The 10,707-nt window shown below is 45.6% G+C and overlaps 2 protein-coding genes across 2 annotated transcripts; one reads left to right on the forward strand and one right to left on the reverse strand.

Annotated features, from left to right (window-relative positions):
* The first annotated feature begins 1,056 nt into the window (after positions 1-1,056).
* On the forward strand, positions 1,057-7,770 carry LOC123052373 (exocyst complex component EXO84C). Its single transcript, XM_044475521.1, has 7 exons — positions 1,057-1,395; positions 1,930-2,024; positions 2,626-3,664; positions 5,952-6,467; positions 6,851-7,039; positions 7,163-7,299; positions 7,395-7,770. The coding sequence occupies exons 1-7, from the start codon at positions 1,276-1,278 to the stop codon at positions 7,633-7,635; spliced, it is 2,337 nt and encodes a 778-aa protein (XP_044331456.1). The 5' UTR covers positions 1,057-1,275; the 3' UTR covers positions 7,636-7,770.
* A 79-nt stretch (positions 7,771-7,849) lies between these two features.
* LOC123052375 (cysteine-rich and transmembrane domain-containing protein WIH1-like) lies at positions 7,850-9,403 on the reverse strand. Its single transcript, XM_044475522.1, has 3 exons — positions 9,030-9,403; positions 8,734-8,908; positions 7,850-8,033 (listed from the first exon to the last, which is right to left on the reverse strand). The coding sequence occupies exons 1-3, from the start codon at positions 9,067-9,069 to the stop codon at positions 7,988-7,990; spliced, it is 261 nt and encodes an 86-aa protein (XP_044331457.1). The 5' UTR covers positions 9,070-9,403; the 3' UTR covers positions 7,850-7,987.
* Positions 9,404-10,707: the final 1,304 nt, after the last annotated feature.

The following is a 10,707-nucleotide window of genomic DNA, read 5'->3' on the forward strand; positions in this document are numbered from 1 at the left end:
TGGGGTGGGCTGAGAGCACGCCACTTAGAGCGCTGTGGCGCGCTCTGAGCCGCTGCCATTTGTTGCACTCTGGGAGCTTCCTCCAGATTTTTATTTTATTTTTCCGCACGCATTTCGACTTTTTGGACGGTTTTTTCGGCTTTTTGGTCTTCCACCGGTCTTTCTAAGCTTTTGAAAAAAATTTGAATTTTTTTGCTTGGAAAACATGTTTTCTTTTGCTTCCGCGAGAGGCGTGGATTTGCTTTCGCGAGAGTCACAGTCGTGCCTCTCGGAAACGAAAAACAAACTCTCTTTTTTTGCTTCCGTGAGAAGCACGGCTGTGCTTCCGCGAGAGGCATGGATTTGGAACGAAAAAAAAAACAGGTTTCTACTTTTTTTTCTTTCGTGAGTGGCACGGTTTTGCTTCCGCGAGAGACATGGATGTTCGGGTTTTGGAAAGAAAAAACGTGTTTCCTGTACGATTTTTTCATCCGGTTTTTTTCATGAAAAAAGTTTGTCAAAACCTATCAACATAGGATCTAGTTTTGAATATCTCGACGCGAGAAATTCAACGGTGAATACGATTTGAGATTTGGACGCACGATTTAAGAGATAAAACATTTTGAATGAACGGATATATGAAAAAAGAAAAAACTCTCAGGTTGCGACAAATGGGCACATCTAACGTGTCACTTGTCGTAACCTAAGAATGTGAAAGTGATCATTGAAAGAAGTACTCCTCACAATTAACACAATTAGTGATTTCGTCTCCTACCCTCTGAAGGTGAAGGCGAGAAATAGTCGCCCCTCCAGGTCTGCTCCGGGTGTTTGGTTCAGAAGTCCTAGGACTTTTTCTAGTCCCAGGGACTAATCAAAAAAGACTCTCTAGTAGAGTCTTTTTCTAGTCCCTGTAGAAAAAGTCCCTCCCGTTTGGTTTTTAGTGACTTTTTCTAGTCTCTGGGACTAAAAAGTCCGTGAACCAAACACCTAAAAATTTCGGCCGAGGCCCAAAGCGTCTTTCAGCCGACTGCTCTGCTTTTCCCAGCTGCACCGCAAAAATGGGGAGAAAACAAAAGGAGAAAGCCCCGAGACGCGCACGGTAGCCCTCCGGTCGCTGCCGGTGGGTGACTGACTGCCCCCACAACGGCACTCCGCTCCACTCCACGGCTCCACCCCTCTTCTCTCTTTCTCTCGTCTCCCCTGCCGCGCCGCCCAGTCGCTCGCTCACCTCCCGCCCGCCCGCAAACTCCAAGAGGCCTTCGATTTCGAGCGAGCGCCCGAGGAGGCTCGTCGGCCATGGGGAGGCCGGCGATGGAGAGCAGCAGCGAGGAGGAGCTGGAGGACGACTTCCCCGGCCACGAGTGGATCACCCCGCAGTCCTCCATCCGCGCCGCCTACCAGTCCCAGACCGAGAAGGTGGCCTCCCTCTCCTCGCCTCCTGAACCCCCCTTCCTAGATTTCTTCCCGTGTCGCCGCCCTCTTCCCCTAACACTCCTCCGTCCACGCATTGCTGGCTTATTTTCTTGGCTACCTCTTGCTTCTGCCGCCGCTGCTACCTGGTCCTGCCTGCTCACGCTTTTAAGCTAGATTGCGATTTTGGATCTAGAGCGGGCATGCTCGTGGCGGCGCGTTGCAGGGGGCAGTAGCTTAGGGAAAATTACCTATGCAGCATTCAGTTACCGGGCCCTTTGGCTTTGGGGGATTGGTAACTAAAAATCCGATCTTCGAATCTTGATTATTCAATATGTGCTGTTCTGTGGCCCCATCACAGCACAATTACAAGTACAACGTAAGCTAGCTTGACCTTATTGCAATGGAATTGAATGAGACGGTTGATCTGCCTGCATCTGTCTGTTGAGGCCGGTGGGGAATCTGGTCTCTGGTGGTTGCCCGAACCATCACATCAGTGTGGTGACTGCACTCAGTGAGTAACGCTGTTGTGTTCAACAGGGTATCAGGAAAACTTGCTCTGAGCTACTGGAGCTGAAGGATGCCATTGAAAACCTGTGCGGGAATATGCAGTCGAAGTACCATGCTTTCCTCAGGTAACACTGCGAGTTTCATTCCGTTCTGGATTAGAAAAATGTCTCTGTGGCTGACTGATGCCCTCTATATTGTTGTTTAGTTTCTTCTGTTCTGAGGCTTATCTTGTTGGCCATTGGCTCTACACTGTTTGATGGTCTAGTAGTTGTACCTGCCTAGATTAGGACTCGCAACTAAGCCTGTTTGGTCACCTCATTGACAAAAGGCCAAACTCTTGCAGCTGGTCCTCACACACTTGACACTTCCACTGAGGTCATGCATAGCTGTTAAGAAAATATGTATTCCTTAGAACAAGAAAAGTATCTGCGTGTGTGTGCTGTTGCGGTGACTTTGATATTTATAAAAGAGCAGCCACTACGAGTACATAACCATGATATATTCTTTCCAGTGCAGATTTTGTTGAATGTTGGGTAACTTGAAACAACTTGACTGTGAATGGATGATAACCTAACTTTTGTCTAAGTGCATCAATACTCTACCTGATACATCATTCAACTTCACTCAGTCAGTAGAAATTTGACTATCAACTATATACTGTCTCGTGTTTCTATTCTGCACTATTTCTTGCATTTATTGCCAAACATTATTTATTTATTTATGCAGAATATCTGAGGAGGTTGTGGAGGCAGAGCAAGAGTTAATTGAACTGCAGAAGCATGTGTCTGCCCAGGGGATGCTTGTACAAGATCTGATGAGTGGTGTGTGCCGGGAACTTGAAATGTGGCAAAAGCATAGTAAGGAAGAACATGCGGTGGAAAAGGATTTTCAAAGTGAACTTAATGAAATTTTGTCTGTAGATACTCAATACCCCAAGGTTATTTTTCTGGACGAGATAGACATTTTGCTTGCAGAGCACAAACTAGAAAAGGCACTGCTTGCCCTAGAAACTGAAGAGAAGAAATATATGGTTACAGACGATTCAGGCAAAGAATCAGATGCAGAGATTTCTGCCTATAAGACAGCACTGCTTAAAAGGAAATCAATTCTTGAGGATCAGCTTGTTAGGTATTCAGAACAGCCATCTTTATCTAGTACTGAACTAAGAAAATCTTTGTCTGGTTTAATTAGGATTGGTAAAGGTCCTGTAGCCCATCAAGTACTTCTAAAAGCCTACGGTTCACGTCTTCACAGAGATGTTGAGGCATTTCTTCCCACCTGTTCAGTCTACACAGAAACTTACTCTGCAACCTTGTCGCAACTTGTTTTCTCAGCTATCTCAAAGGTGTTGAAAGAATCTAGCACACTATTTGGAGATAACCCCACGAATATGAACCGGATTATCCAATGGTCCGAATATGAAATAGAAGCTTTTGCACGTTTGGTTAAAGAAAAATCTCCTTTGCCTGAGAGTGTTTCTGCACTTCGTTCTGCCTGCATATGCATACAAACTACTCTCGCTCACTGCTCTTGTCTAGAATCACATGGGTTGAAATTCTCAAAGTTACTTATGTTACTATTGCGACCTCATATTGAAGAAGTGCTTGAACTGAATTTTAGAAGGGTGAGAAGAAAGATTATTGATTCAGCAAGGACTGACGATATTCTGCTTCTCGCTCCTCAAGAAGGTTCACCGCCATCTGATTCAGTTGCACCTAAGATGATGCTTACAAGCAGTGGAAAGAAGTTTATGGCAGTTATCAATGTGAGTTCTCGCTTTATTGATTATGGTTTTGTTGATATTTTCATTCTGGATATACCATATTCTCATCGTGTGTTACTGTATATATGAGTTGAGTTCCATGTAATGTTGGATCACACAATTTGGTTTTGAGTATTTGAGCAGCCCTGTCTGTAATTTTGACATGTATTACATCCAATTTATTCCATATGTGGTGAACAACTTGCACCATACCTCCAGGTACTTCTGTAAGTCACTAAGTTTTGAACTTCCCCTGAAATACTTGTTTAACCTTGCCTCATGTGGCTGACCTCACTGGTGGTCACACCTATTTCATGATGGCAGTCAGCACATTCTCAACAGATGCTAGTTAAATTGACATGAGCAGCCAAGCACAACTGTAATAACTCCCTGAGTACACCTATGTAGAATTGTTAAGCGCAATGTACTTGCACGACTTAGTGCAGAAGGGTGAGTTAGTTTAGATAACAAACATCTATTAGCGACCAAGTCCTGCTCACGACCATTAGCATGTCTCCCTGTACATCTCCTCACATAGGCCTAGTCATTCGGATCTAGCAGGTTTTGTAGCTCAGGTTCTTAGCCCCGCACGCCTCTGTAGTCTGTACATGCCATATATACACCACCAACCAATGGAAATATTGTGTGGCAAATTACTCTCTTGAGTCTTACATGGCACTATCAGTTACCGCTTTCTAAACTCCTCCGATCCTCGCTTCCGCAACCCCAGTGCCATGGCCGACGACAACTCCTCCTTCTCCTTTGGCCACAACACCAATCCTTTCGCCGCCACCTCTCCCACTGCTTCCTCCATCCACGCTGTTCCTATCCGGCAGCACGTCCCGGCCATCCTCGACCTTCAGGAGTCAAACTACACCATATGGTGCCCCCTGTTCATGACTGTCTTTCGTGCGTACAACCTCGCTGACCACATCGACGCCGGCCTCCGCCTCGACGGCGCAGATTGGACCGCCATCGACTCGTGCATCGTGAACTGGGTCTACACGACCATCTCGGCGGAGATACTCATGATCATCGTGAATCCTGACGAGACGACGCACTCGGTCTGGCTCGCGGCGCCTTCTACGCCCTCCACGAGTTCTACAACTTGTATCAAGGTGACCTCTCCATCACCGCGTATTGCAGCTGCCTCAAGCAGCTCGCCGAGATGCTTTGTGACGTCGGCTCCCCGATCACCAATGAGGGGCTCGTCCTCAACGCGTTTCGCGTCCTCAAGTCCGACGACAGCTAGTCGGTGACCAGCATGTTGCTCCACAGCCTGCCCTCCTTCCTCAAGCAGGAGGAGCGGCGCATCTAGCACACGGTGGCCCTGGAGGCATCGCGCATCGGGCACCCAGGTAGCTTCCCAGGGCGGCTCCTCCAACTCTGAGCAGAGCCGTAACAACAGCGATGGCTCTCAGTGACATCGAGGTGCTGCATGTGCACCCACTGATCAGCTAGCAGATGTTATGACAAAAGGCCTACCTTGTCTTCTTTTCGACGGTTTTGGGCCAGCCTCTGCATCGTCTCTGACAACGACCCTGAGTCTGCAGCGGGGTGTTAGTGACTAAGCCCTGCCCACAGCCGTTATCAAGTCTCCCTGTACATCTCCTCGCGTAGGCCTAGTCGTACAGATCTAGCAGGTTTTGTAGCTCAGGTTGTTAGCTCCGCACGCCTCTGTACATGCCATATATACACCACCAATCAATGGAAATATTGTGTGGCAAATTATCCTCTTGAGTCTTACAACCTTGATTACATTTTTTTTCTCCAGCTGGCTTGGAGATTGCATTTGCCCTTAACTATTTAACTCCTTTCAATCTCTATTGGTATTGGCCTTGGCTCAAGAGCAAGGACACCAAACTTTGATCACCTTTTTTTTCCATCTGGCTTGGAGATTGAACTTGCCCTTAACCGGTAACCTCCTTTCAATCCTTTGTTTAGACCCTCTCTATTAGTATAGCCATTGGCTTGAGAGCAAGGACCTTATTTGACCGCTTAGAACCTGATAGAGGGAAAATCACTCTCTCGAGATATGCTTAAGCTAGCTCAGGAATAGTACTATTTTTATATGCCTTGAAGAGGGGAGTCAATGAGTAGCCTTCTACTCTCGTTTCATATTAAGACTACTAGGTCATTTTACTGGCTAAGCACCTATTTTTGAAATTTTGGATTGAATATTTTGCTGGAAGTGCAATATTTTGAAGTTATTTTCTTTGCTACTATTTTATGTACTTGACTGGATATCTGATCATTTAAAGCAGCTGACATCTGGATGTGCTTCCTACAGGATCTTTTGGATCATGTTACCCCAATGACCATAGTTCACTTTGGTGGAACAATTTTGAGCAATTTTCTCCAGCTATTTGATAGATATGTCGAAACACTTATCAAAGTGTTGCCTGGGCCTTCTGAAGATGATAATGTAGTGGAGTCACAAGAGCCTGTAGAATTAAAAGCTGAAAGTGATGCGCAGCAGCTTGCACTAATTGGAACTGCATATACCATAGCAGATGAATTATTGCCAGCAGCTGTATCTAAGTTTTTTTATATGCAAACCAAGAAGAAAGAAACTAGTGGAACGAGTGAAGGCCTTGGTCCTGGGTCCATATACTCCACAGAATACAAAGAGTGGAAACGTCATCTACAACATTCATTGGACAAACTGAGGGATCACTTCTGCCGACAATATGTCTTATCATTTATTTACTTGGAAGGGAAGTCACGATTGGATGCTAGAATGTACTTGGAGGGGGGTGATGATCTTTTTTGGGATTCCGATCCCTTACCTTCACTACCTTTCCAGGTGATTCTGTTTTAATGATGTGATTCACAATCTCGTCTTGAAATGTAAATTTTACCGTGTTGCTCACTCTAGTGTCATATGTCCATAGTACAAAAATACACATAATATAACTTGGGGCCACCAATGAAATGTAGTTGCTTTGGAAAGTTCCATGTTTTGTGTTTATCACCTTTATTGATGGCCATATTATCGAGACTTGTGCACCGGAGAGCTAGTTTGGGACAGTGATCTTTCTTTCCACAATCTTCTTTGTTTCAGTAAATTTTGTGTGCTCCAAGGGACATAGTTCTAGGTGGTAAAGGCAATGTGTAAATAAATATTGCGCTCATTCTAATCAGACCTTGCACAAAACATACCTGTCTCACCTGAGCATTTTCTTTCAGGCATTGTTTGGAAGGTTGCAGCAGCTAGCTAGTGTTGCTGGTGATGTTCTACTAGGCAAAGAGAAGATACAGAAGGTTTTGCTTTCAAGGCTAACTGAAACGGTTGTCATGTGGCTCTCCAATGAACAAGAATTCTGGGATGTCTTTGAGGACGAGTCCATCCAGCTCCAGCCTTCTGGACTTCAGCAGGTACCCCATATCAAATTTTGTGTGTGTTTTTTGACGAATGGAGCATCCCGCTCCCATTTTCATACCAAATTTCCTGTTACTTTGATGTACATGTTAAAGGTGCCAATCTTCTGCTCCTTTCAGCTTATTCTTGATATGCACTTCCTGGTTGAGATTGCCGTATGCGGACGGTACCCGCACAGACCAGTTCAGCAGCTTGTGTCAGTAATTATTACTAGAGCAATTGCAGCTTTCTCGGCAAGGGAGGTTGACCCACAAAGGTCTGTAATCAAAATCTTTTCCGTTGCTTCAGTCTATCCGTTGCGTGTTTGTCTATGGCTGAACATTATTATGTTCCCTCCTCTGAAATTTTCAGCGCTCTTCCGGAGGATGAATGGTTTCTTGAGACTGCCAAGACTGCAATCAACAAGCTCATGCTAGGGACTTCTGGATCTGAGTCCGACCTCGAAGCGCCTATCGCTCCGCATGATGACGGAATATCAGAAGATTCAGATAGCATTTCATGTCTGTCGAGTATAGGGTCTGAAGATTCATTTGCTTCTGCAAACAATGATGACCTAGAAAACCCTGTTTACTTCACCGATCCTGACTCGTAGAGAGTTGGCCCCGTGTTTTAGATGCGAGTCTAAATATTTCAAGCTCGGTTATCCTGTATACTTCTCGGAGATGTCATCAGTAATTATTAATATTATTATTATGGCAGCTGTCAAGTTTATTTGTTTGTCCCGAAATCGGTGCTTTTCCTAAGCAAGGCATGATAATTCTTTATTAGTCGCATACAAGGTGCATAAGCAAGAATATAAGCTGTAGCTGGTATTGATCATCACACAGTTCTCTAGGCACAAGATGGCTCTCCCTTACAACTCCAGACTAAAACACATGGATGTATAAGCAAACACTACAATTAACTGCAGCAAACGATTTCATACACTTCTGGTCTCTGTGTCCTTAGAAGCACATGTCGAGGAGGCAACAGCAGCAGATGGCTGCACAGCTGAAAAACAACACAGAATCACAGATGATGAATATCTCAGTGTATCATTTAATATCCCTAGTGTTTTTGCAGGTTTCAGAGGTTACTATAATGCACATGAATAAATGGCTTGTAGAAAGAAAAAACAGGCCACAGCTTGAGTAGTGAGTTGAATGCTATGTATAAAGGTTTTTTTTGTAGGGAATTCAGAGATCTTTTCTTTATCCATCAAGGAAGGGGGGTTTCGAGTTCGACCAACTTCCGATTACCATCAGCGCACAAGCTTGTTTCGCGCAAAGATAGGCCGGTTAATTGGTTGACTGTAAACATGTTGAACTGCGAAAGAGGAAAACGATGAGGCTATCTCTTCTCCAACTTCTAAAAGGATCGGCGATTCGGCGCCACAGCTAACAGGGCGAGAATTCCATTGACTAATCAACTCCTGACAATGCGCCACCACTAGACAGGGATTATACACTACTGCTAGAAACGCTCTTATATTATGGGACGTAGGGAATACAGTATAAAGTTAGCAATTTGCTCTTTTTCTTCGGGCACGTACACTGCTATTTTTGCACAAACATTTGCAGGTGTGCATGTCATATAGCATATGAGCACCCGTGATTTTATCTCAGAACTGCACAACTGCTTGGCATATATAATTAGGTGAGGTGAGGCGGGTGATAGCGAGAAAAAGGTGAGGTGAGACGTGAAAGCTTACCATCCTTCCAAGAAGGCCTTGTCACCGCGGCTCTGTGTCTGCGCTGGCTGCGGGGCACCCATGCCCGCGTCGTAGTTGGTCGGGTAGCCCGGCGGCGGCGGCGGTGACGCAGTCGGCGCGTAGTACGCCGCCGGAGGCGCCGCCACCACGTAGTTGGCCTGCGGCGGTGGGTACGCTGCTCGCCGCCACGCCAGCAAGAAGAAGAAGAAAAAAAACAGGCCAAACCATCAGTTCACGCAAAGGTACTAAGCAGCGAGCACGCGCGCAGGAGCCATTTTGGAGTCCTGTGGAGTTACCGGTGACCGGAGCCTGCTGCTGCTGGTTGAAGTAGCTCATGCTCAACCGGACGCAGCAAGGCTCGGCTCAGCCGCTCAGGTGTTGGAACTTGGAGGGACCTGACGGGTGGTCTGAGAGGCAAATGCAGGCTATATATGTAGAGGATACGTGCGGGTGAAGCACACGGGGACGTTGGAGTCGAGGTTGCACGAGCCATGCGTAGCTCGGAGGGACGGCCGGCCGTTTGGGTTGCGAACAAAATCCGGCGGAGTGCCACATGCAGCGTGGAGAAATGATCAGATTCAGACAGGATCTCGGCCGGCAGGCACTCGACTGAATATGTTTTTTTTTGAGACAACTCGACTGAATATGTGCAAGGTCTACCGAGAAAGGAATTGGGTCTGGGCCAGGGGTGGCAAGACAACGAGACGGCCCAAATCAATGTGTTTGGCACGGCCCGATGCAGTCATTTTCTGTAAGGCCTTCGGTGCCCATTTCAGTACTACTACTAAGCGATAGTTTGTTCTCAAAAAAAAAAAAAAAAACTAAGTGATAGTTCGGACCTAATGAGTTTACGTTGGTCTGTTAATTGTTTTTGTTGGTTTGGTTATTGTGGAGTTAAAATCTTTCATCGATACCATGATGAAGATAATATGATCCGACGGCCTGCATTTCTAGAAGATCATTCCCGGCCCAAGCACATTCATATTCGTGCGGGTGAAAGAGTGACAACATTGTTGCTTCAGTCCAATTGTAGCCTCTTTATCGAAGTCTTTGAAGTATTTCCTCTAGCAGAGATTAATACTACAAAAAAGGTGTTTCCAAGAAATTTTATTGTAATCCTTAGTCATTGAAGTTACTTTGTATTTTCTTGAAACTTACATCCAAATCGGTATACCTGTAACTGTTATGAGTATGAATAAAATTAAAGATATTTCTAAAAAAACTAAGCAATAATTAATTCTCAAAAAAAAACCCGAAGCGATAGTTCATTTCTCAAAAACGAAAACTAAGCGATAGTCCTAAAATAGAAACTCGCGGTAGTTCTAAAAGGATAAGAGTAGGGAGTAACGAGCTGTTCAGGTTGTTGGGACTCGGCTCATTAAGCTCGTACTCGCTAGCATTCGGTTTATATACTTGTAAGCTTAACGAGCGAAGAACACTACTCAACTCGGTTCGTTTGAAACCCGGACTATGAACACCTGTTTTTCCAAAAAAAGGGTTTTGATCTATTATATAAGTTTACTAGAAGTACAAAGTGTTAGGGAACGTTGCATGGAAACTGAAAAAAAAATTAGGCACACGCGAGATCTATCTATGGAGATGCATAGCTACGAGAGGGGAGAGTGTGTCTACGTACCCTCATAGACCGTTAAGCGGAAGTGTTTATCAACGCGGTTGATGTAGTCGTACACCTTCACGATCCGCCTGATCAAGTACCGAACACACGGCACCTCCGTGTTAAGCACATGTTCAGCTCGATGACGTCTTCGCCTTCTTGATCCAGCAAGACGAGCAAAGTAGTATATGAGTCCCGGCAGCACAACGGCGTGATGATGATGACGGTGAAACTATCCGCATGGCTTCGCCAAGCACAACGGACGTGTACAGAGGAGGAACTAGAACTAGAGGAGACGGGGCACCGCACACGGCTTGGGGATCATGGAGGGAGGAGGGGAGGCAGCCTAGTGCGCCCCA

The sequence above is a fragment of the Triticum aestivum genome, chromosome 2D, assembly GCF_018294505.1.
Source record: "Triticum aestivum cultivar Chinese Spring chromosome 2D, IWGSC CS RefSeq v2.1, whole genome shotgun sequence".
Taxonomy (NCBI): domain Eukaryota; kingdom Viridiplantae; phylum Streptophyta; class Magnoliopsida; order Poales; family Poaceae; genus Triticum; species Triticum aestivum.

Bases quoted from the DNA above. Each gene is read 5' to 3' on its own strand.
- LOC123052375 (XM_044475522.1), bottom strand. From the start codon at position 9,069: ATGAGCTACTTCAACCAGCAGCAGCAGGCTCCGGTCACCG. The intron at 8,909-9,029 runs GTAACTCCACAG...GGCGGCGAGCAG, and splicing joins GCAGCAGGCTCCGGTCACCG to CGTACCCACCGCCGCAGGCC. The intron at 8,034-8,733 runs GTAAGCTTTCAC...GTTGTTTTTCAG, and splicing joins AAGGCCTTCTTGGAAGGATG to CTGTGCAGCCATCTGCTGCT.
- LOC123052373 (XM_044475521.1), top strand. From the start codon at position 1,276: ATGGGGAGGCCGGCGATGGAGAGCAGCAGCGAGGAGGAGCTGGAGGAC. The intron at 1,396-1,929 runs GTGGCCTCCCTC...TGTGTTCAACAG, and splicing joins ACCAGTCCCAGACCGAGAAG to GGTATCAGGAAAACTTGCTC. The intron at 7,040-7,162 runs GTACCCCATATC...TGCTCCTTTCAG, and splicing joins AGCCTTCTGGACTTCAGCAG to CTTATTCTTGATATGCACTT.